At 45.1% G+C, this 26,285-nt stretch overlaps 1 protein-coding gene across 7 annotated transcripts in view; it reads right to left on the bottom strand.

Annotated features, from left to right (window-relative positions):
* ERP44 (endoplasmic reticulum protein 44) overlaps positions 1–26,285 on the bottom strand; it is a 367,040-nt gene that overhangs the window by 216,209 nt on the left and 124,546 nt on the right. For 6 of the 7 annotated variants that reach the window (XM_077269495.1, XM_077269490.1, XM_077269493.1 and 3 more), the window contains one exon: positions 1,128–1,312. In XM_077269495.1, the coding sequence (XP_077125610.1) occupies positions 1,128–1,312 (185 nt within the window). The remainder of the gene's footprint in view (positions 1–1,127; positions 1,313–26,285) is intronic. The other variant, XM_077269489.1, reaches the window with a different exon arrangement.

The raw sequence follows: 26,285 nt of genomic DNA, 5'->3' as shown, positions 1-26,285 counted from the left end.
TTTGCTGGACAAGATGACGTTTTCAGCGGTACCAAGTTTATATATATCGGTCTTTTTAATCGCGTGTTACTGCACTTTTTGTTCGGCGTTATGATAAAGCAGCGTTGTTTCCCCCCCCTTTTTTTTTTTTTTTTTTTTTTTTTAAGGTGTTCACTGAAGGGGTTAACTAGTGATAGTTTTATAGGTCGAGTCGTTACGGACGCGGTGATACTAAATATGTGTACTTTTATTGTTTTGTTTTGTGTTTTAGATCACATCGCGTTGTTCCGAGGGTCTCAGGGAAGCAAGCAGGGAGCCAACTCCCTGCGCGATGCTTCCCTATGCCGCCGGAACGCTGCGATCATGTTTGATCATGTTTGATCGCAGTGTTCCGGGGGATAATGTGCCAGGAGCGGTCCGTGACCACTCCTGGCACATAGTGCCAGATGTCAGCTGTAATAATCAGCTGACACCTGGCGGCGATCGGCCGCGCTCCCCCCGTGAGCGCCTATGACGTACTATCCCATCCCTGGGAATTAAGTCCCAGGTCACCTCGACGGGATAGTACATCATAAGGGATTAAGGGGTTAAAATGCAATAAAGGGAGATCAAAAAGCTCATACCTGCATCAAAATAGTATAATTAAAACCATCAGATTGGCACACAATAAATAAGCCCTCATCCAACCCCAGATTCCGACAAAATTGAGACGCTAAGTGTATCTGAAAATGGCTCTTTTTTAAACCAAAGTTTGAATTTTTTTTTCACCACTTAAATAAAAAAGAACTCGTAATGACCTGGAGAATCATAATGGCAGGTCAGTTTTAGCATTTCATGAACATTGTTAAGAAAAATAATAAAACAATTCTGGAAAAAAAAAATTATATGGGGTGTCAAAATGTTGTCTTAGTACATATTATACAATTTCACACCTTATATTTTTCTTTCTTGTGCATGTACTTGTTTCTGGTGTCTTGAATTTGTGGTCCGATTTTAAAATTAAGTGGTGACAATCACAGCATTTGTCTTACATTTTTATTGAGTAAAAATTAAGCCGGTGTAATGGTCCCAAATCAAAAACAAGGTCATTATCATGTGCACTATTTAAGCGAAAAGCAGAATATTAAAAGTTTTAGTAAAATACTCACATCAATTGTTTTCAGTTCCTCCAAATCTCCAACTACCCGTATTGGATCACTTTTCTGTTGTCTAATGTAGTCTGCAATTGCAGTCACTGAGCGCTGACCTCTGTACTCTCTCTTCATCATCATTCCATTTCTAAACAGTTTTAGAGTGGGATACTTGCTTATCCGATATCTTTGTGCTATGTCTGCTGTATAAGGTGGATATATAAAATTACATAAGTATCTTTGACCACTATATTTTAAATGACTTCATTTTACAGATTACAGTATTTTTGGACTATAAGACGCACCGGACAATAAGACACACCCCAAATTTGGGGTGAAAATTGCAGATTTTTTATAAGATGGGGGTCCGTCTTATTGTCCGAATTTACAGTATCTTACCTGAGGGCTGGCGGTGGCAGAGCAGGGTCACAGGAGGCATGGTGTCGGCAGAGGTGGGGTGATGCGGTACGTCATGCACCTGAGCAGGGTCCCTTCCTGCTTAGGTGGGCGACGCCACGCCTGGTGTCCATGGGGGGGTTGCAGCAGTGCTGTGGCGGCGGCAGAGGTGCGGGGATAATGAGTGGTATGGCGTGAGCAGGGTCCCTTCCACAGGTGAGGTGACGCAGCAGCCCGGTATGCAATTTGAGCAGCAGAGCCGGGTTAATCACCGGTTTATCGGTGGCGGCGGCCATCTTCCTGAGGCTGCACGTGCGCAGATGGAGTGCTCTGCTTCCCCAGGCTTCAGGAAAATGGCCGCGGGAGGCCGCTCGTGCGCAAATGGAGATCGCTGCAGCCATTTTCCTGAAGCCGAGATCTAAATCTGCGAACTCTGCTTAAGGAAAATGGCCGCCGCGACCGATAAACCGGTGATTAACCCGGCTCTGCTGCTCACATTGCATACCAGGCCGCTCCGTCACCTCACCTGTGGAAGGGACCCTGCGCACGCCATACCGCTCATCATCCCCGCACCTCTGCCACCGCCACCACACCACTGCGGGTAAGCCTGCATTACGACTATAAGACGCAACCTCTATTTTCCCCCCTTTTTTTTTTTGGGGGGGGGGGTGGGGAGTGCGTCTTGTAGTCCGAAAAATGTTTAAAAATGTCTAATGCAGCTAAATAAAAGTACTCAATTTAAGGTAGGCAGCATTTCTAGTTTCTGCATTTTGCATATTTGGTGATGGACCACTTTAGCAACTGGATATTTGGTCAGTAATTTGTATCAAGCAGGCCTGTGGGCAGTTCTTTCCTTGGTTTCTCTGGCATAGAGCGGGAAGATAAGACTCTGCCTACAGTCCTGCCCCAAAGCACAAACAGTCTGTCTCTAAGATGAGGAACACGTTTGTGATTCGGGATGGTCTGTGGGCAGGTCCGTCCTTTGGTTGTCTGGTATAGAACAGGAAGATAAGACTCTGCCTACTGTCCTGCCCTGGAGCACGAGCATATCATTAAATGAAAACTTCCAACACTGATTACTCAAGAACCACAAGACAGATTTCTTCTCCCAGCATGTGGGGGTGAGCATCGTGATACAGCAGTAATAGAGGTGATACCAACCTAAGTACCGAGCATAGAAGAGGTCCGGACGCGCGTTTCGCTGTCAATGCTTCCTCGGGGGGGGGGGCCTCTATTACTATGCAATATTCACTGATATACCCATCGTGGGTGTTGGGGACTTCTGTGTATCAATGATAGTTCTATTTATGACATGGATGTATTATGTGTTGGTTCTACATATTATGAGCGTACTGATTGACGCTATATACTACTATCGGCTACCCATAGCGGTTGTGCACTTGCATATTCATATAGGCCACCGCATTAACCCTTGCATATATTAAACCTTGTTTCTCCCCGCCTTATGGGCTTATCTGTTTGAACATATATTCTGTGTATACCTCCTCATACTTGTACTGTATATTATATATCTTGCTGAGCATAGCACATTGGTGTCACTATCCCTGCTATTATTTTTTCTTTGTTACAAATTTTAATGGTTACTATTTGTATTAATCTAATATATAAAGCTGAATGTGTGTGTGTGTGTATGTATGTATGTATGTATGTATGTCCGGGATTGGCATCTGAACCGTAGCAGCTACAGCCACAAAATTTTGCACAGTCACACGTCTGGACCCCGAGAGCGTCATAGGCTATGTTGTGAGGTGAAATTTTAACCCCGCGCTTTCCAATTCACCAAACAATTTTGCCCCTATCTACATAATGGGGAAAAAGTGAAAGGAAAAGTGTTGGAGGCGTCGCAGCTACAGGCACAAAATTTTGCACAGTCACACGTCTGGACCCTGAGAGCGTCAAAGCTATATTGTGAGGTGAAATTTTAACCCCGCGCTTTCCAATTCACCAAACAATTTTGCCCCTATCTACATAATGGGGAAAAAATGAAAGAAAAAGTGTTGGAGGCAAATTAACAGCTGTCAGATGTGAACAAGGGGGACTTAAAGAATGACAGCGATGGCACCAAAGAGTATATACTGTACAGTTGCTAAGGTGGGGCCCCAACATGGGATAATCACACCACCACGGGGATATGAACACACACACAAAATGCGCCACACACTACCACGTGCTCGAACACATATACCACCCTCAGTGCACATTTCACCACACATACACCAACCTCGCCACATAAAAGTAGAAACACAAAAGTCGCCGCTCAAAACTCGCCACGCGCAAAACTCTCCACATGCAAAACTCGCCACACGTGCAAAACTCGCCACACGCAAAACTTGCACACGCAGAAAAATTGCCACACGCAGAAAAATTGCCACATGCACAAAAGTTGCAACACATGCAAAAGTTGCCTCACACAAAACTTGCACATACTCAAAAGGCACCACACATAAAACTCGCCACGCACAAAACTCGCCATGCGCAAAACTTGCTGCACACAACTTGCTACACTAACCTGTCACATGCAACTCGACACACAAAAAGTTGCTACACGCATGTCGCCACACAAAACTCATCTCACAAAAGTCCCTACATGCATGTCGCCACACGCAACTCAACACACACAACTTGACACACGAAACTCGCCCTAAAACACACACAAGTCTGGTATCCTTCAAAAATAAAAATCTGATTAATAAGCAGACAAACTACAAGAGCAACAAATGTACCATATAGGAATCCGGCAGCTGTCAGTCACATGACCAGTCTATTATGTGTATGTGTGAGCTAATATATACTGCCAGGGGGTGGGCTTACTGTTGGCTGGGGATTTATCAGGCTGCCATTTTAGCTTACAAATACTGAGGTAAAAATACTGACCAAATAACGTGTGAACGAGGGCTAATACAGGAGGAGATGACATACAGCTATATACTATATACAGGAGATGACACACAGGTATATACTATTTACAGGGGAGATGACACACAGGTATATACTATATACAGGAGGAGATGACACACAGATATATACTATATACAGGAGAGATGACACACAGGTATATACTATATAGAGGAGGAGATGACATACAGGTACATACTACATACAGGAGGAGATGACATACAGGTATATACTATATACAGGAGGAGATGACACACAGGTATATACTATATACAGGAGCAGATTACCTACAGGTATATAGTATATACAGGAGGAGATGACACAGGTATATGCTATGTATAGGAGGAGATGACATACAGGTATATACTATATACAGGAGATGACACACAGATATATACTATATATAGGTGAGATGACACACAGGTATATACTATATACAGGAGATTACATACAGGTATATCTAATATATAAAGCTGAATGTGTGTATGTATGTATGTGTGTATGTCCGGGATTGGCATCTGTACCATCGCAGCTACAGCCACAAAATTTTGCACAGTCACACGTCTGGACCCCGAGAGCGTCATAGGCTATGTTGTGAGGTGAAATTTTAACCCCGCGCGTTCCAATTCACCAAACAATTTTGCTCCTATCTACATAATGGGGAAAAAGTGAAGGGAAAAGTGTTGGAGGAAAATTGACAGCTGCCAGATGTGAACAATGAGGACTTAAAGAATGAGAGCGATGGCGACAAAGAGTATATACCGTACAGTTGCTAAGGTGGGGCCCCGACATGGGATACTCACCACACACGGGGATATGAACACAAACACAAAATGCGCCACACACTACCATGTGCTTGAACACATATACCACCCTCAGCACACATTTCACCACACACACACACCAACCTCGCCACATAAAAGTCGAAACACAAAAGTCACCACTCAAAACTCGCTACATTCAAAACTCGCCATATGCAAAACTAGGCTCACGCAAAACTCGCCACACGTGCAAAACTCACCTCATGGAAAACTCACCTCATGCAAAACTTGCACACACAGAAAAATTGCCACATGTACAAAAGTTGCACCACATGCAAAAGTTGCCTCACACAAAACTTGCACATACTCAAAATGCACCACACATAAAACTCGCCACGCGCAAAACTCGCCATGCACAAATCTTGCTGCACACAACTTGCTACACTAACCTGTCACATGCAACTCAACACACAAAATGTTGCTACACGCATGTCGCCACACAAAACTCATCTCACAAAAGTCGCTACATGCATGTCGCCACACGCAACTCAACACACACAACTTGACACATAAAACTCGCCCTAAAACACACACAAGTCTGGTATTGTCCTTCAAAAATAAAAATCTGATTAATAAGCAAACTACAAGAGCAACAAATGTACCATATAGGAAATACGGCAGCTGTCAGTCACATGACCTGTCTATTATGTGTATGTGTGAGCTAATATATACTGCCAGGGGGGAGGGCTTCCTGTTGGCTGGGGATTTATCAGGCTGCCAATAGCAACCAATCACAGCTCAGCTTCTATTTTGCTACAGTTAATTAACCTGAGCTCTGATTGGTGAATATAGGCAACAAAGACATTCTCAGTATAACAAAGCTAATATATGTTGTGAAATGCTTCTATTTGCTTAGTTTTTGCCTTTTAATAATTACATTTCTATCTATTTGTTTTGTGGTTTTTGTGTGCAGAATAAATTTTTGTTAACACATTCTATTTTGCTAACAGCAGTCATTAACCCGGGCGAAGCCGGGTAGTACAGCTAGTTCTTAATAAAAATAATATATTTTATTATACTTCGCTCTGTGATTCACTTTTTTTGTACAGGTCACTTACGTAACATAGTTATTAAGGCTGAAGGAAGACTTTAAGTCCATCTACTGTAGTTCAACCCATAGCCTAACCTAACATGCCCCAACATGTTGATCCAGAGGAAGACAAAAAAAAAACCCATGTGGCAAAGAGTAAGCTCCACATGGGAAGGAATTTTTTTCCCCAGACTCCACATACGGCAATCAGACTAGTTCCCTGGATCAACACCCTATTAAGGAATCTAGTATATATAACTGGTAACATTATAGTTTTCAATAAAGGTATCCAGTCCCCTCTTAAATTTTAGTAATGAGTCACTCATTACAACATCATAAGGCACAAAGTTCCATAGTCCCACTGCTCTCACACTAAAGAATTTGCGTCTGTTATGATGCTAAAACCTTCTTTCCTCTAGACGTAGAGGACGCCCCCTTGTCCCTGTCTCAGGTCTATGATTAAAAAGATCATCAGAAAGGTCTTTGTACTGTCTCCTCATACATTTATACTTTAAAATAAGATCACCCCTTAGCCTTCGTTTTTCCAAACTAAATAGCCCCAAGTGTAATAACCTATCTTGGTATTGCAGACTTCCCAGTCCTCTAATAACCTTGGTCGCTCTTCTCAGCACCCGCTCTAGTTCAGCTATGTCTTTCTTATACACCGGAGACCAGAACTGTACACAGTATTCTAAGTGTGGTCGAACTAGTGACTTGCATAGGAGGTAAAATTATGTTCTCCTCATGAGCATCTATGCCTCTTTTAATGCATTCCATTATTTTGTTTGCCTTTGCAGCAGCTGCCTGACCTGGCCACTAAATGTGAGTTTGTCATCCACCCATACTCCCAGGTCTTTTTCATTGACGGTTTTGCCCAGTGTTTTAAAATGAAGCACATAAGATGTATAACTATTACTTCTGCCCAAGTGCATGACTTTACATTTATCCCCATTAACCCCTTCGCGACCTGTGACACAGCGTATGCGTCATGAAAGTCGGTGCCAATCCGACCTGTGAGGCATATGCTGTGTCACAGAATGATCGCGTCCCTGCAGATCGGGTGAAAGGGTTAACTCCAATTTCACCCGATCTGCAGGGACAGGGGGAGTGGTACTTTAGCCCGGGGGGGTGGCTTTGCCCCCACGTGGCTACGATCGCTCTGATTGGCTGTTGCACTTTCAATAGCCAATCAGAGCAATTTGTAATATTTCACCTATGAAAAGTGGTGAAATATTACAATCCAGCCATGGCCGATGCTGCAAAATCATCGGCCATGGCTGGAAACCCTGATCTGCCGCCCCCCACAGCCATCGATCTCCTCCCCAGTCCTCCGTTCTGTCCCGTACTCCCCTCTGTCCGCCTGTCCGCTCCCCCGTCCTCCTGTCCGCTCCCTCCGTGCTCCGATCCACCCCCCGTGCTCCCCCCCTCATACTTACCGAGCCTCCCGGTGTCCGTCCGTCTCCTCCCTGAGCGCAGCCATCTTCCAAAATGGTGGGAACATGCCCAGTGCGCCCGCTGAATCTGCCGGCCGGCAGATTCATTCCATGTATATTTTGATCACTGTGATAAAACCTATCACAGTGATCAAAATAAAAAAATTGTAAATGAACCCCCCCTTTATCACCCCATAGGTAGGGACAACAATAAAATAAAGAAAATATATATATTTTTTCCCACTAGGGTTAGAACTAGGGTTAGGGTTAGAACTAGGGTTAGGGTATGGCTATGCACAAGTATTCTGGTCCTCTGTGGATTTTTCAACAGCGGATTTGATAAATCCGCAGTGCAAAACCGCTTGGGACTTATCGCGGATTCAACGTGGTTTTTCTGCGGATTTCACTGCAGTTTTACAACTGCGGTTTTCTATTGGAGCAGTTGTAAAACCGCTGCGGAATCTGCAGCAAGAAGTGACATGCTGTGGAATGTAAACCGCTGCGTTTCCACGCAGTTTTTTCCGCAGCATGTGCACAGTGTTTTTTCTTTCCCATAGGTTTACATTGAACTATAAACTCAAGGGAAACTGCTGCGGACCCGCAGCTGCGGAAACGCTGCAGATCCGCAGCGTTTTCCGCAGCATGTGCACATAGCCTTAGAATTAGGCTATGTGCACACGGTGCAGATTTGGCTGCGGATCCGCAGCGGATTGGCTGCTGCGGATTCGTAGCAGTTTTCCAACAGGTTTACAATTCCATGTAAACCTATGGAAAACCAAATCCGCTGTGCCCATGGTGCGGAAAATACCACGCGGAAACGCTGCGTTGTATTTTCCGCAGCATGTCAATTCTTTGTGTGGATTCCGCAGCGTTTTACACCTGTTCCTCAATAGGAATCCGCACGTGAAATCCGCACAAAAACCACTGGAAATCCGTGGTAAAACGCAGTGCCTTTTACCTGCGGATTTTTCAAAAATGGTGCGGAAAAATCTCTCACGAATCCGCAACGTGGGCACATAGCCTTAGGGTTAGGGTTGGAATTAGGGCTAGGGTTGGAATTAGGGCTAGGGTTGGAAATAGGTTCAAGATTAGGCTTGTGGTTAGGGTTATGGTTAGGGGTGTGTTGGGGTTAGGGTTGGGATTAGGGTTAGAGTTGGGATTAGGGTTAGGTGTGTGTTGGGGTTAGGGTTGTGGTTAGGGTTATGGCTAGAGTTGGGATTAGGGTTAGGGGTGTGTTGGGGTTTGTGTTGGAGTTAGAATTGAGAGGTTTCCACTGTTTAGGCACATCAGGGGTCTCCAAAGGCAACATGGCGCCACCATTGATTCCAGCCAATCTTGCGTTCAAAAAGTCAAATGGTGCTCCCTCCCTTCCGAGCCCCAAGGTGCGCCCAAACAGTGGTTTACCCCCACGTATGGAGTACCAGCATACTCGAAACAAACTGGGCAACAACTATTGGGGTCCAATTTCATCTGTTACCCTTGTGAAAATAAAAAATTGCTTGCTAAAACATCATTTTTGAGGAAATAAAAATGATTTTTTATTTTCACGGCTCTGCGTTGTAAACTTCTTCACATATGGGGTATCAGCGTACTCAGGAGATACTGGACAACAACTTTTGGGGTCAAATTTCTCCTGTTACCCTTGGGAAAATAAAAAATTCTGGGCTAAAAAATTATTTTTGAGGAAAGAAAACGTATTTATTATTTTCATGGCTCTGCGTTATAAACTTCTGTGAAGCACTTTGGGGTTCAAAGTGCTCACGACACATCTAGATAAGTTCCTTCGGGGGTCTAGTTTCCAAAATGGGGTCACTTGTGGGGAGTTTCTACTGTTTAGGCACATCAGGGGCTCTGCAAACGCAACGTGATGCCCGCAGAGCATTCCATCAAAGTCTGCATTTCAAATCGTCACTACTTCCCTTCCGAACCCCGACGTGTGCCCAAACAGTGGTTTACCCCCACATATGGGGTATCAGCGTACTCAGGAGATACTGGACAACAACTTTTGGATTCAAATTTCTCCTGTTACCCTTGGGAAAATAAAAAATTCCGGGCTAAAAAATCATTTTTGAGAAAAGAAAAATTATTTTTTATTTTCATGGCTCTGCGTTATCAACTTCTGTGAAGCACTTTGGGGTTCAAAGTGCTCACCACACATCTAGATTAGTTCCTTGGGAGGTCTAGTTTCCAAAATGGGGTCACTTGTGGGGGAGCTCCAATGTTTAGGCACACAGGGGCTCTCCAAACGCGACATGGTGTCCGCTAATGATTGGAGCTAATTTTCCATTCAAAAAGCCAAATGGCGTGCCTTCCCTTCCGAGCCCTGCCGTGCGCCCAAACAGTGGTTTACCCCCACATAAACATATTGCCCAGAGTTTTAAAATTAAGCACATAGTTATACATCCTATTACTTCTACCCAAGTGCATGACCTTACATTTATCCCCATTAAAGATCATTTGCCATTTATCAGCCCAAGTTTCTAGTTTACATAAATCATCCTGTAATATAAAATTGTCCTCCCCTGTATTGATTACCCTGCAGAGTTTAGTGTCATCTGCAAATATTGAAATTCTACTCTGAAAGCCCCCTACAAGGTCATTAATAAATATGTAAAAAATTCTGCTGACAGGTTTGTGTTAACTTATGAATTCGGTGAACTAAATGGCCAAAATATGCAAGCAGGAATGAAGCCTCAACCTGTATGCTGTTCTGAAGACTACAGTTGCACTGAGAAGTTGATGAGAGCATTATACTGCCTCTGTACAAATCCCTAGTTAGACCGCACCTGGAGTACTGTGTCCAGTTTTGGGCACCGGTGCTCAGGAAGGATATAATGGAACTAGAGAGAGTACAAAGGAGGGCAACAAAGTTAATAAAGGGGATGGGAGAACTACAATACCCAGATAGATTAGCGAAATTAGGATTATTTAGTCTAGAAAAAAGACGACTGAGGGGCGATCTAATAACCATGTATAAGTATATAAGGGGACAATACAAATATCTCGCTGAGGATCTGTTTATACCAAGGAAGGTGACGGGCACAAGGGGGCATTCTTTGCGTCTGGAGGAGAGAAGGTTTTTCCACCAACATAGAAGAGGATTCTTTACTGTAAGGGCAGTGAGAATCTGGAATTGCTTGCCTGAGGAGGTGGTGATGGCGAACTCAGTCGAGGGGTTCAAGAGAGGCCTGGATGTCTTCCTGGAGCAGAACAATATTGTATCATACAATTATTAGGTTCTGTAGAAGGATGTAGATCTGGGGATTTATTATGATGGAATATAGGAATACAGGTCCTTCTCAAAAAAATAGCATATAGTGTTAAATTTCATTATTTACCATAATGTAATGATTACAATTAAACTTTCATATATTATAGATTCATTATCCACCAACTGAAATTTGTCAGGTCTTTTATTGTTTTAATACTGATGATTTTGGCATACAACTCCTGATAACCCAAAAAACCTGTCTCAATAAATTAGCATATTTCACCCGTCCAATCAAATAAAAGTGTTTTTTAATAACAAACAAAAAAACCATCAAATAATAATGTTCAGTTATGCACTCAATACTTGGTGGGGAATCCTTTGGCAGAAATGACTGCTTCAATGCGGCGTGGCATGGAGGCAATCAGCCTGTGACACTGCTGAGATGTTATGGAGGCCCAGGATGCTTCAATAGCGGCCTTAAGCTCATCCAGAGTGTTGGGTCTTGCGTCTCTCAACTTTCTCTTCACAATATCCCACAGATTCTCTATGGGGTTCAGGTCAGGAGAGTTGGCAGGCCAATTGAGCACAGTAATACCATGGTCAGTAAACCATTTACCAGTGGTTTTGGCACTGTGAGCAGGTGCCAGGTCGTGCTGAAAAATGAAATCTTCATCTCCATAAAGCATTTCAGCCGATGGAAGCATGAAGTGCTCCAAAATCTCCTGATAGCTAGCTGCATTGACCCTGCCCTTGATGAAACACAGTGGACCAACACCAGCAGCTGACATGGCACCCCACACCATCACTGACTGTGGGTACTTGACACTGGACTTTGGCACCTTGATTTCCGAATGACATGCAAAATTTGCTTTCATCAGAAAAAAGTACTTGGGACCACTTAGCAACAGTCCAGTGCTGCTTCTCTGTAGCCCAGGTCAGGCGCTTCTGCCGCTGTTTATGGTTCAAAAGTGGCTTTACCTGGGGAATGCGGCACCTGTAGCCCATTTCCTGCACACGCCTGTGCACGGTGGCTCTGGATGTTTCCACACCAGACTCAGTCCACTGCTTCCTCAGGTTCCCCAAGGTCTGGAATCGGTCCTTCTCCACAATCTTCCTCAGGGTCCGGTCACCTCTTCTCGTTGTACAGCGTTTTCTGCCACATTTTTGCCTTCCAACAGACTTACCATTGAGGTGCCTTGATACAGCACTCTGGGAACAGCCTATTTGTTGAGAAATTTCTTTCTGGGTCTTACCCTCTTGCTTGAGGGTGTCAATGATGGCCTTCTTGACATCTGTCAGGTCGCTAGTCTTACCCATGATGGGGGTTTTGAGTAATGAACCAGGCAGGGAGTTTTTAAAAGCCTCAGGTATCTTTTGCATGTGTTTAGAGTTAATTAGTTGATTCAGAAGATTAGGGTAATAGGTCGTTTAGAGAACCTTTTCTTGATATGCTAATTTATTGAGACAGGTTTTTTGGGTTATCAGGAGTTGTATGCCAAAATCATCAGTATTAAAACAATAAAAGACCTGACAAATTTCAGTTGGTGGATAATGAATCTATAATATATGAAAGTTTAATTGTAATCATTACATTATGGTAAATAATGAAATTTAACACTATATGCTAATTTTTTGAGAAGGACCTGTATAGGCTGAACTGGATGGACAAATGTCTTTTTTCGGCCTTACTAACTATGTTACTATGTTACTATGTAAGTACAATCAACTCGGGCAAATTCCTGCTCTTGTGCGTTTCTTTTTTCAGGTGCAATAACTTTTTATTCTTCTGTTGAGCTAGATATCTGAGGGCTTATTGATGACAGTATGAGTTGTAGTTTTGAACGACAATGCACTGAAAGTGAGAGGAAAAAAACATCTAGAGTGCAGTGATACTATGAACCCACCAAGAAAAAAAAATACAAAACAAAAAAAAACATGCAATCCTACCAATGCTTTTGGGGTTTTGCTTTTGAGTTGTTCATTTGTGTGGTAAAAATGACCAGGAAATAGGATTATTCAGCACTGGAACATTGAGGCACAAGAAAAGTCACGTTTTGGCTGTGTGCACACGTTCAGGATTTTTCACTTTTTTTCGCTATAAAAATGCGATAAAAACGCTTAAAAACCGCATACGTATGTGTTGTGAATTTGGTTTTTGGGCTCCCCCAGTGGTCACTGGTGGTACTGGACTTGTGTGCTTCACTTTCTCTGTTCACCTGTTTCCATCAGGATATGGGTGTATCCTATTTAGCCTTGCTGCTCAGTTATTCTAGTGCCGGCCATCAATGTAATCAGAGCCTTTCTGTTGCATGTTCCTGCTTCTAGACTACTATCAGCTAAGTTGGACTCTTTGTCCTAAGTTTGTTTTGCATTTTTGTTCCAGTTCACAGTTATGTTATTTTTCTGTAGCTGGAAGCTCTTGTGGGCCGAAATTGCCACTCCGGTGTCATGAGTTGACACATGAGTCTTAAAGTAATTTCGGGATGGTATTTTAATAGGGTTTTCAGCTGACCGTGAAGTTCCCTATTGTATATTCTTGCTATCTAGTAAGCGGACCTCGCTTTGCTGAACCTACCTTCATACTGCGTATGTCTTTTCCTCTGAACTCACCGTCAATATATGTGGGGGGCTTCTGTCTCCTTTTTGGGGGAATTTCCCTAGAGGTAAGCCAGGTCTGTCTTTTCCTCTATTAGGGTTAGTTAGTCCTCCGGCTGGCGCTAGGCGTCTAGGGATAAAACGTAGGTACGCCACCCGGCCACTGTTAGTTGTGTGGTAGGTTTAGCTCACGGTCAGCTCGAGATTCCATCACCCAAGAGCTAGTCTGTTGTTTAAGTTCTCTGACGTTCCCTTGCCATTGGGAACCATGACAGTATGGCCGGCCAAGGGTTAAAACCGTTGGCAGAAGAAAGGAGAGAAAAAGTCTGCAGATTTTTTTTTTTTTTTTCTTCCTTCTGAGTTTGCTTTTTAGTTGACTCAGTTGCATTTCTGCTCTAATTGCAGCCTTTCTCTCTCTCTCTCCTTCTAATCCTTGAATGGCTCTGATCTCACCTGATTAAAATGGATCTTTAGAGTTTGGTTACAGGTTTGAATAATCTTGCTACGAAGGTTCAAAATTTACAGGATTTTGTTATTCATGCTCCTATATCTGAACCTAGAATTCCTATACCAGAATTTTTCTCCGGGGATAGATCTCGTTTCCTGAATTTCAAAAATAATTGTAAATTATTTCTTTCCCTGAGATCTCGCTCCGCTGGAGATCCCGCACAGCAGGTTAAGATAGTAATTTCCTTGCTGCGGGGTGACCCTCAAAACTGGGCATTTGCATTGGCACCCGGGGATCCTGCGTTGCTCAATGTGGATGCGTTTTTTCTGGCTTTGGGGTTGCTTTATGAGGAACCTAACTTAGAGATTCAGGCTGAAAAAGCCTTGATGGCCCTATCTCAAGGGCAAGATGAAGCTGAAATATACTGCCAAAAATTTCGTAAATGGTCTGTGCTTACTCAGTGGAATGAGTGCGCCCTGGCGGCGAATTTCAGAGAGGGTCTCTCTGATGCCATTAAAGATGTTATGGTGGGGTTCCCTGCACCTACAGGTCTGAATGAGTCCATGACAATGGCTATTCAGATTGATCGGCGTTTGCGGGAGCGCAAACCTGTGCACCATTTGGCGGTGTCTTCTGAGAAGGCTCCAGAAAATATGCAATGTGATAGAATTCTGTCCAGAAGCGAACGGCAGAATTTTAGGCGAAAAAATGGGTTGTGCTTCTATTGTGGTGATTCAACTCATGTTATATCAGCATGCTCTAAACGTACAAAAAAGGTTGATAAGTCTATTTCAATTGGCACTTTACAGTCTAAGTTTATTCTGTCTGTGACCTTGATTTGTTCATTATCGTCAATTACCGCGGATGCCTATGTAGACTCTGGCGCCGCTTTGAGTCTAATGGATTGGTCCTTTGCCAGGCGCTGTGGGTTTGACCTAGAGCCTCTGGAAGTTCCTATACCTCTGAAGGGTATTGACTCTACACCTGTTGTGAATTTACCTTTTGGCTCCCTCTAGTGGCTACTAGTGATTTTTCTCTGGATATGTCTATCATCCCTTGTATGCTCACCTGGGTCGTTAGGTCAGGGGTGTTGCTATATAAGCTCCCTGGACCTTCAGTTCAATGCCTGGCAACGTTGATATCAGAGCTAATCTGTAGTGCTCTTGTCTACTGATCCTGGTTCCTGCTTGATTAAGCTAAGTCTGCTTTCTTGCTTTTTGCTATTCGTTTTTGTTTGCATTTATTGTCCAGCTTGTATATAATCTGTATCCTGACCTTGCTGGAAGCTCTAGGGTGCCTGGTGTTCTCCCCCCGGGCCGTTAGACGGTTCGGGGGTTCTTGAATCTCCAGCGTGGATTTTTGATAGGGTTTTTGTTGGCCATATAAGTTATCTTACTACATTCTGCTATTAGTAAGTGGGCCTCTCTTTGCTAAACCTAGTTCATCTCTGTGTTTGTCATTTCCTCTTACCTCACCGTTATTATTTGTGGGGGGCTTGTATCCAACTTTTGGGGTCTTTTCTCTGGAGGCAAGAGAGGTCTTTGTTTTCCTCTTCTAGGGGTAGTTAGCTCTCCGGCTGGCGCGAGACATCTAGCGACCAACGTAGGCATGTTCCCCGGCTACTTCTAGTGTTGGCGTTAGGAGTAGATATATGGTCAACCCAGTTACCACTGCCCTATGAGCTGGATTTTTGTACTTCGCAGACTTGCTGATATCTCTGAGACCCTCGCCATTGGGGTCATAACAGTTTGCCAGGCCGCATTAAATGTTAAATGCATTGCAGAAGCGGGATTATAAGAAAGAAAGTTCTGAGTTTTTTTTTTCTCTCTCTCATTTTTTTTTCTTTTCCCCTTTACCTCTGAGTGGCTTTTGTTTGCTGCAGACATGAATGTCCAGACCTTGATTACAAGTGTGGACCAGCTTGCTGCTCGTGTGCAGGGTATACAAGATTATGTTATCAGAAAACCTATGTCAGAACCTAAGATACCGATTCCTGAACCGTTTTCCGGAGACCGATTTAAATTTAGAAATTTCAGGAATAATTGTAAATTGTTTTTGTCCCTGAGACCCTGTTCATCTGGAGACTCCGCTCAGCAAGTAAAAATTGTTATTTCTTTTTTACGGGGCGACCCTCAGGATTGGGCCTTCTCGCTGGCGCCAGGAGATCCGGCATTGGCTGACATTGATGCGTTTTTTCTGGCGCTCGGTTTGCTTTATGAGGAACCCAATCTTGAGATTCAGGCAGAAAAAGCCTTGCTGGCGATGTCTCAGGGCCAGGACGAGGCTGAAGTGTATTGCCAAAAATTTCGGAAATGGTCCGTGCTGACCCAGTGGAACGAGCATTGGCTGCAAATTTTAGAAATGGCCTTTCTGAAGCCATTAAGAATGTGATGGTGGGTTTTCCCATTCCCACAGGTCTGAATGATTCTATGGCCCTGGCTATTCAAATCGACCGGCGGTTGCGGGAGCGCAAAACCGCAAATTCCCTCATGGTGTTGTCTGAACAGGCACCTGATTTAATGCAATGTGATAGAATCCTGACTAGAAATGAAAGGAAAATTCATAGACGCCAGAATGGCTTGTGTTACTACTGTGGTGATTCTACACATGTTATCTCAGCATGCTCTAAACGTCTTACTAAGGTTGTTAGTCCGGTCGCCATTGGTAATTTGCAACCTAAATTTATTCTATCTGTAACTTTGATTTGCTCACTGTCATCGTATCCTGTCATGGCGTTTGTGGACTCAGGTGCGGCCCTGAGCCTTATGGATCTGTCATTTGCCAAGCGCTGCAGATTTGTTCTTGAGCCATTGGAAAATCCTATCCCTCTTAGGGGTATTGATTCTACGCCATTGGCAAAAAATAAACCGCAGTTTTGGACACAGGTTACCATGTGCATGACTCCCGAACATCGGGAGGTAATACGTTTTCTTGTTCTGCATAAAATGCATGATTTGGTTGTTTTGGGTTTGCCATGGTTACAGACCCATAATCCAGTCTTGGACTGGAAGGCTGTGTCAGTGTCAAGTTGGGGCTGCCATGGAATTCATGGAGATTCCCTGCCCTTGTCTATTGCTTCTTCTACGCCTTCGGAAGTTCCGGCGTATTTGTCTGATTATCAGGATGTCTTCAGCGAGTCTAAGTCCAGTGCACTGCCTCCTCATAGGGAATGTGACTGTGCAATAGATTTGATTCCTGGCAGTAAGTTTCCTAAGGGGAGACTGTTTAATCTGTCGGTACCTGAACATACCGCGATGCGTTCATATATCAAGGAGTCTCTTGAGAAGGGGCATATCCGTCCTTCTTCTTCCCCTCTTGGTGCGGGATTCTTTTTTGTGGCCAAAAAGGACGGATCTTTGAGGCCTTGTATTGACTATCGGCTTTTAAATAAGATCACTGTCAAATTTCAGTATCCCTTGCCGCTGTTGTCAGATTTGTTTGCCCGGATTAAAGGTGCCAAGTGGTTCACCAAGATAGACCTTCGTGGTGCGTACAACCTTGTGCGCATTAGGCAGGGCGATGAATGGAAAACCGCATTCAATACGCCCGAAGGTCATTTTGAGTACTTGGTGATGCCATTTGGGCTCTCTAATGCACCTTCAGTTTTTCAGTCCTTCATGCATGACATTTTCCGGAAGTATCTGGATAAATTTTTGATTGTTTATCTGGATGATATTCTGGTTTTTTCTGATGATTGGGACTCGCATGTGGAGCAGGTCAGGATGGTTTTTGAGATTCTGCGTGAAAATTCTTTGTTTGTAAAAGGCTCAAAGGCTCAAAGTGTCTCTTTGGTGTACAGAAGGTTCCCTTTTTGGGGTTCATTTTTTCCCCTTCTGCTGTGGAGATGGATCCAGTCAAGGTCCGAGCTATTCATGATTGGACTCAACCCTCGTCAGTTAAGAGTCTTCAGAAGTTCTTGGGTTTTGCTAACTTCTACCGTCGTTTTATCGCAAATTTCTCTAGCGTTGTTAAACCGCTGACGGATATGACCAAGAAAGGCTCTGATGTAGCTAACTGGGCTCCTGCTGCCGTGGAGGCTTTCCAGGAGTTGAAACGCCGGTTTACTTCGGCGCCTGTTTTGTGCCAGCCTGACGTCTCACTTCCCTTTCAGGTTGAGGTGGATGCTTCGGAGATTGGGGCAGGGGCTGTTTTGTCGCAGAGAGGCCCTGGTTGCTCTACTATGAGACCTTGTGCCTTTTTCTCTAGGAAGTTTTCGCCGGCAGAGCGAAATTATGATGTGGGCAATCGGGAGTTGTTGGCCATGAAGTGGGCATTTGAGGAGTGGCGTCATTGGCTCGAGGGTGCTAAGCATCGTGTGGTGGTCTTGACTGATCACAAAAATTTGATGTATCTCGAGTCTGCTAAACGCCTGAATCCTAGACAGGCCCGCTGGTCATTGTTTTTCTCCCGTTTTGACTTTGTGGTCTCGTATTTACCAGGTTCTAAGAATGTGAAGGCCGATGCTCTGTCTAGGAGCTTTGTGCCTGATGCTCCTGGAGTCGCTGAACCTGTGGGTATTCTTAAGGAAGGAGTTATCGTGTCTGCTATTTCTCCAGATCTGCGACGTGTGTTGCAGAGATTTCAGGCTGGTAGGCCTGACTCTTGTCCACCTGACAGATTGTTTGTGCCTGCTAGATGGACCAGCAGAGTCATTTCCGAGGTTCATTCCTCGGTGTTGGCAGGGCACCCGGGAATTTTTGGCACCAGAGATCTGGTGGCCAGGTCCTTTTGGTGGCCTTCCTTGTCAAGGGATGTGCGGTCATTTGTGCAGTCCTGTGGTACTTGTGCTCGAGCTAAGCCTTGCAGCTCTCGTGCCAGCGGGTTGCTCTTGCCCTTGCCTGTCCCGAAGAGACCTTGGACACACATCTCTATGGATTTCATTTCTGATCTTCCGGTGTCTCAGGGCATGTCTGTCATCTGGGTGATATGTGATAGTTTCTCCAAGATGGTCCATTTGGTTCCTTTGCCTAAGCTGCCCTCCTCTTCTGATCTGGTTCCTGTGTTCTTCCAGAACGTGGTTCGTTTGCACGGCATTCCTGAGAATATTGTGTCAGACAGAGGATCCCAGTTTGTTTCCAGGTTCTGGCGATCCTTTTGTGGTAGGATGGGCATTGAGTTGTCGTTTTCATCCGCTTTCCATCCCCAGACTAACGGACAAACGGAGCGAACTAATCAGACTCTGGAGGCTTATTTGAGGTGTTTTGTCTCTTCTGATCAGGATGATTGGGTGACCTTCTTGCCGTTGGCTGAATTTGCCCTTAATAATCGGGCTAGTTCCGCCACCTTGGTTTCGCCATTTTTCTGCAACTCTGGTTTCCATCCTCGTTTTTCCTCGGGACATGTGGAGCCTTCTGACTGTCCTGGGGTGGATTCCGTGGTGGATAGGTTGCAGCGGATCTGGAGTCATGTGGTGGACAACTTTAAGTTGTCACAGGAGAAGGCTCAGCGTTTTGCCAACCGCCGCCGCGGTGTGGGTCCCCGACTTCGCGTTGGGGATTTGGTATGGCTGTCTTCTCGATTTGTTCCTATGAAGGTCTCCTCTCCCAAATTTAAGCCTCGCTTCATTGGTCCTTACAAGATATTGGAAATCATTAATCCTGTATCCTTTCGCCTGGATCTTCCGGTGTCGTTTGCCATCCACAACGTATTTCATAGGTCCTTGTTGCGGCGGTACGTTGTGCCTGTGGTTCCTTCTGCTGAACCTCCTGCTCCGGTGTTGGTTGAGGGCGAGTTGGAGTACGTGGTGGAGAAGATCTTAGATTCTCGTCTCTCCAGGCGGAGGCTTCAGTATCTGGTCAAGTGGAAGGGCTATGGTCAGGAGGATAATTCCTGGGTGGTCGCCTCTGATGTGCATGCGGACGATTTGGTTCGTGCCTTTCACACCGCTCATCCTGATCGCCCTGGTGGTCTTGGTGAGGGTTCGGTGACCCCTCACTAAGGGGGGGGGTACTGTTGTGAATTTACCTTTTGGCTCCCTCTAGTGGCTACTAGTGATTTTTCTCTGGATATGTCTATCATCCCTTGTATGCTCACCTGGGTCGTTAGGTCAGGGGTGTTGCTATATAAGCTCCCTGGACCTTCAGTTCAATGCCTGGCAACGTTGATATCAGAGCTAATCTGTAGTGCTCTTGTCTACTGATCCTGGTTCCTGCTTGATTAAGCTAAGTCTGCTTTCTTGCTTTTTGCTATTCGTTTTTGTTTGCATTTATTGTCCAGCTTGTATATAATCTGTATCCTGACCTTGCTGGAAGCTCTAGGGTGCCTGGTGTTCTCCCCCCGGGCCGTTAGACGGTTCGGGGGTTCTTGAATCTCCAGCGTGGATTTTTGATAGGGTTTTTGTTGGCCATATAAGTTATCTTACTACATTCTGCTATTAGTAAGTGGGCCTCTCTTTGTTAAACCTAGTTCATCTCTGTGTTTGTCATTTCCTCTTACCTCACCGTTATTATTTGTGGGGGGCTTGTATCCAACTTTTGGGGTCTTTTCTCTGGAGGCAAGAGAGGTCTTTGTTTTCCTCTTCTAGGGGTAGTTAGCTCTCCGGCTGGCGCGAGACATCTAGCGACCAACGTAGGCATGTTCCCCGGCTACTTCTAGTGTTGGCGTTAGGAGTAGATATATGGTCAACCCAGTTACCACTGCCCTATGAGCTGGATTTTTGTACTTCGCAGACTTGCTGATATCTCTGAGACCCTCGCCATTGGGGTCATAACAACACCATTGGCTAGTAATAAACCACAATACTGGACACAAGTGACTATGCGTATGAATCCAGACCATCAGGAGATGATTCGCTTCCTTGTGTTGTACAATCTACATGACGTTTTGGTGCTTGGATTACCATGGTTACAATCTCATAACCCAGTCCTTGACTGGAAAGCTATGTCTGTGTTAAGCTGGGGATGTCAGGGGGCTCATGGGGACGTACCTTTGGTTTCCATTTCGTCATCTATTCCCTCTGAGATTCCGGAATTTTTGTCTGATTATCGTGATGTTTTTGAGGAGCCTAAGCTTGGTTCACTACCTCCTCACAGAGATTGCAATTGTACCATAGATCTGATTCCGGGCAGTAAATTTCCAAAGGGTCGTTTATTTAATCTATCTGTACCTGAACATGCTGCTATGCGAGAATATATTAAGGAGTCCCTGGAAAAGGGACATATTCGTCCTTCTTCATCTCCCTTGGGAGCCGGTTTTTTCTTTGTATCTAAAAAAGATGGCTCTTTGAGGCCGTGTATTGATTATCGACTCTTGAATAAAATTACAGTCAAATATCAGTATCCTCTGCCACTGCTGACTGATTTGTTTGCTCGAATAAAGGGGGCTAAGTGGTTCTCTAAGATTGATCTCCGTGGGGCGTATAATTTGGTGCGAATTAAGCATGGGGATGAGTGGAAAACCGCATTTAATACGCCCGAGGGCCATTTTGAGTATTTAGTAATGCCTTTTGGTCTTTCAAATGCCCCTTCAGTCTTTCAGTCCTTTATGCATGACATTTTCCGTGAATATTTGGATAAATTTATGATCGTGTATCTGGATGATATTTTGATTTTTTCGGATGACTGGGATTTTCATGTCCAACAGGTCAGGAGGGTTTTTCAGGTTTTGCAGGCTAATTCCTTGTGTGTGAAGGGTTCTAAGTGTATTTTTGGGGTTCAAAAGATTTCTTTTTTGGGGTACATTTTTTCCCCCTCTTCCATTGAGATGGATCCTGTCAAGGTTCGGGCTATTTGTGATTGGACGCAACCTTCTTCTCTTAAGAGCCTTCAGAAATTTTTGGGCTTTGCTAATTTTTATCGTCGATTTATAACTGGTTTTTCTGATGTTGCTAAACCTTTGACTGATTTGCCCAAAAAGGGTGCTGATGTTGCTGATTGGTCCCCTGCTGCTGTGGAGGCCTTTCGGGAGCTTAAGCGCCGCTTTTCTTCCGCCCCTGTGTTGCGTCAGCCTGATGTTACTCTTCCTTTTCAGCTTGAGGTTGATGCTTCAGAGATCGGAGCTGGGGCGGTCTTGTCGCAGAAAATTTCCGACTGCTCCGTGATGAGACCTTGTGCGTTCTTTTCACGAAAATTTTCGCCCGCCGAGCGAAATTATGATATTGGTAATCAGGAGCTTTTGGCTATGAAGTGGGCTTTTGAGGAGTGGCGTCATTGGCTTGAGGGGGCTAGACATCAGGTGGTGGTATTGACCGATCACAAGAATTTGATTTATCTTGAGTCTGCCAGGCGCCTGAATCCTAGACAGGCGCGCTGGTCGTTGTTTTTCTCTCGGTTTAATTTTGTGGTCTCATACTTACCAGGTTCTAAAAATGTGAAGGCGGATGCCCTTTCTAGGAGTTTTGAGCCTGATTCCCCTGGTGATTCTGAACCTACAGGTATCCTTAAGGATGGGGTGATATTATCTGCTGTTTCCCCTGACCTGCGACGGGCCTTGCAGGAGTTTCAGGCGGATAGACCTGATCGTTGCCCGCCTGGTAGACTGTTTGTTCCTGATGATTGGACCAGTAGAGTCATCTCGGAGGTTCATTCTTCTGTGTTGGCAGGTCATCCCGGGATCTTTGGTACCAGGGATTTGGTGGCTAGGTCCTTCTGGTGACCTTCCCTGTCTCGAGATGTACGAGTTTTTGTGCAGTCTTGTGATGTTTGTGCTCGGGCCAAACCTTGTTGTTCTCGGGCCAGCGGATTGTTGTTATCTTTGCCTATTCCGAAGAGGCCTTGGACTCACATCTCTATGGATTTTATTTCTGATCTCCCTGTTTCTCAGAAAATGTTTGTCATCTGGGTGGTGTGTGACCGTTTTTCAAAGATGGTCCATTTGGTGCCCTTGCCTAAGTTGCCTTCCTCATCCGAGTTGGTTCCTCTGTTTTTTCAAAATGTGGTTCGCTTGCATGGTATTCCGGAGAATATCGTTTCTGACAGGGGGACCCAGTTCGTGTCTAGATTTTGGCGGGCGTTCTGTGCTAGGATGGGCATTGATTTGTCTTTTTCGTCTGCGTTCCATCCTCAGACTAATGGCCAGACTGAGCGAACTAATCAGACCTTGGAGACTTATTTGAGGTGTTTTGTGTCTGCGGATCAGGATGACTGGGTTGCCTTTTTGCCGTTGGCGGAGTTTGCCCTCAATAATCGGGCTAGTTCTGCCACTTTGGTTTCTCCTTTCTTTTGCAATTCGGGGTTTCATCCTCGTTTTTCTTCTGGTCAGGTGGAGTCTTCGGATTGTCCTGGAGTGGATACTGTGGTGGATAGGTTGCATCGGATTTGGGGACAGGTGGTGGACAATTTGGAGTTGTCCCAGGAGAAGACTCGGCATTTTGCTAACCGCCGTCGTCGTGTTGGTCCTCGTCTTCGTGTTGGGGACTTGGTGTGGTTGTCTTCTCGTTTTGTCCCTATGAGGGTTTCTTCTCCTAAGTTTAAGCCTCGGTTCATCGGCCCGTATAAGATTTTGGAGATTCTTAACCCCGTGTCCTTTCGATTGGACCTCCCAGCATCTTTTTCTATCCATAATGTCTTCCATCGGTCATTATTGCGCAGGTATGAGGTACCGGTTGTGCCTTCCGTTGAGCCTCCCGCTCCGGTGTTGGTTGAGGGTGAATTGGAGTACGTTGTGGAGAAGATCTTGGACTCCCGTGTTTCCAGACGGAAACTTCAGTATCTGGTCAAGTGGAAGGGCTACGGTCAAGAGGATAATTCTTGGGTGACAGCCTCTGATGTTCATGCCTCTGATTTGGTCCGTGCCTTTCATAGGGCTCATCCTGATTGCCCTGGTGGTTCTTGTGAGGGTTCAGTGCCCCCTCCTTGAGGGGGGGGTACTGTTGTGAATTTGGTTTTTGGGCTCCCCCGGTGGTCACTGGTGGTACTGGACTTGTGTGCTTCACTTTCTCTGTTCACCTGTTTCCATCAGGATATGGGTGTATCCTATTTAGCCTTGCTGCTCAGTTATTCTAGTGCCGGCCATCAATGTAACCAGAGCCTTTCTGTTGCATGTTCCTGCTTCTAGACTACTATCAGCTAAGTTGGACTCTTTGTCCTAAGTTTGTTTTGCATTTTTGTTCCAGTTCACAGTTATGTTATTTTTCTGTAGCTGGAAGCTCTTGTGGGCCGAAATTGCCACTCCGGTGTCATGAGTTGACACATGAGTCTTAAAGTAATTTCGGGATGGTATTTTAATAGGGTTTTCAGCTGACCGTGAAGTTCCCTATTGTATCTTCTTGCTATCTAGTAAGCGGACCTCGCTTTGCTGAACCTACCTTCATACTGCGTATGTCTTTTCCTCTGAACTCACCGTCAATATATGTGGTGGGCTTCTGTCTCCTTTTTGGGGGAATTTCCCTAGAGGTAAGCCAGGTCTGTCTTTTCCTCTATTAGGGTTAGTTAGTCCTCCGGCTGGCGCTAGGCGTCTAGGGATAAAACGTAGGTACGCCACCCGGCCACTGTTAGTTGTGTGGTAGGTTTAGCTCACGGTCAGCTCGAGATTCCATAACCCAAGAGCTAGTCTGTTGTTTAAGTTCTCTGACGTTCCCTTGCCATTGGGAACCATGACACGTATGCATCCCATCATTTATAATGCATTCCGCAATTTATGTGCATATGTTGCGCTTTTTCCGCGAAAAAAAGCATCACGGTAAAAAAATGCAGCATGTTCATGAATTTTGCGGATTTTTTGCGGATTTCCCATTATATTATTGCATTGGGAAATCTCTGGAAAAAAATGCAAAAAATCCGCGAAAAAAAACGCATGCGGATTTCTTGCAGAAAAAGTCCGGTTTTGTTCAGGAAATTTCTGCAAGAAATCCTGACGTGTGCACATAGCCTTCCTCACGAAGCCTCTTGCAAGGCTACACAGGAGTACTGAAATGACAGGCATGGGGGTATTCAGCAAGCCCGGGGTTGCCATGGCAACGCACCAGCACGTTACAATCATGTTGCAAGGAGAAAAGATGGTGTAGTCAATAGAATGGCAAGGAGTCTCTCCAACAGCAGCATTTTAGCTGCTTGTAACGCAAGAAATCCAAGCTCAGCTTCTCTCAATGTTAGGCCAGTCTCACACGTCCAGATAATTCCGGTACCAGAAAAATCGGTACCGGAGTTATCCGTGTCCGTGAGCTCACGTGGCACATCAGTGTGGCACACGTGCGGCAGCCGTGTGCCGACTGAGTACCACACGGACCGTGCAGGAGACAGCGCTACAGTAAGCGCTGTCCCCCCTGCGTGTGGTGCTGAAGCCGCCATTCATTCCTTCTCTCCAGCAGCGTTCGCTGGAAAGAAGGAATGAAAAATCATGTTTTTTTAATTTTTTTGGTTTTTAAAATAAAGTTCCCGGTCAGCTCCCACCCCCTGTGCGCCCGCCTGCTGGCATTAAAATACTCACCCAGCTCCCGCGATGTCTCCTCTCAGCGCCACAGCTTGTCCTGTGTGAGCGGTCACGTGGTACCGCTCATTACAGTGATGAATAAGCGGCTCCACCTCCCATAGGGGTGATTGGGAACTTTATTTTAAAAACAAAAAAAACATGGATTTTTAATTCCTTCTTTCCAGCGAACTCTGCTGGAGAGAAGGAATGAATGGCGGCTTCAGCACCACACGCTGGGGACAGAGCTTAACTCTAGCGCTGTCTCCTGCACTGTCCGTGTGGTCCTCAGTCGGCACACGGACAGCATCCGTGTGCGGTACGTATTTATACGGACCCATTGACTTTAATGGGTCCGTGTGATCCGTGCGCTCCCTCAAACACGGACATGTCTCCGTGTTTTTAAAACGGACACACGGTCCGTGAAAACACGCTGACATGTGCAGAGACACATTTATTTTAATGTGTCTATGTGAGTCAGTGTCTCCGGTACGTGAGAAAACTGTCACCACACGTACCGGAGCCACTGACGTGTGAAACAGGCCTTAGGCTGGAGTCCCACTTGCGAGTGCAATGTGAGAAACTCTCACGAGTCTCTCACATCAATACCCGACATTGCCGCCGGCTCTCGTGTGTTCACCTGCATAGAAATACATGGAGCCGCACACTCCGGTCCCGAGTGCCAGGAATTGATGCGAGTTTCGCACATTGCACTCACAAGTGTGACCCCGGCATTAGAGGCAGACACTGGCTGAGTGACACAGCTGGCTGTATTTGATACAGGTTCAGGTCTTTAGCCCACGCCATACCAAGGTGCCACAACACTGGATGTATCAGTAAGTCCAATGTTAAGAAGTTTTTTAATTTAACAGTGTCAATATATTGTATCCTGTAAGTATCTAAGGCAGTGGCATGTTCAGCCTTATTTCTTCATGTTAAAGGGAACCTGTCAGCAGGATTGTGCACAGTAACCTACAGTGTCA

Source organism: Ranitomeya variabilis, chromosome 6 (genome assembly GCF_051348905.1).
Source record: "Ranitomeya variabilis isolate aRanVar5 chromosome 6, aRanVar5.hap1, whole genome shotgun sequence".
NCBI lineage: Eukaryota > Metazoa > Chordata > Amphibia > Anura > Dendrobatidae > Ranitomeya > Ranitomeya variabilis.
The sequence above is the reverse complement of the archived record's forward strand: the minus strand, read 5'-3'. Positions and strand labels throughout refer to the sequence as shown.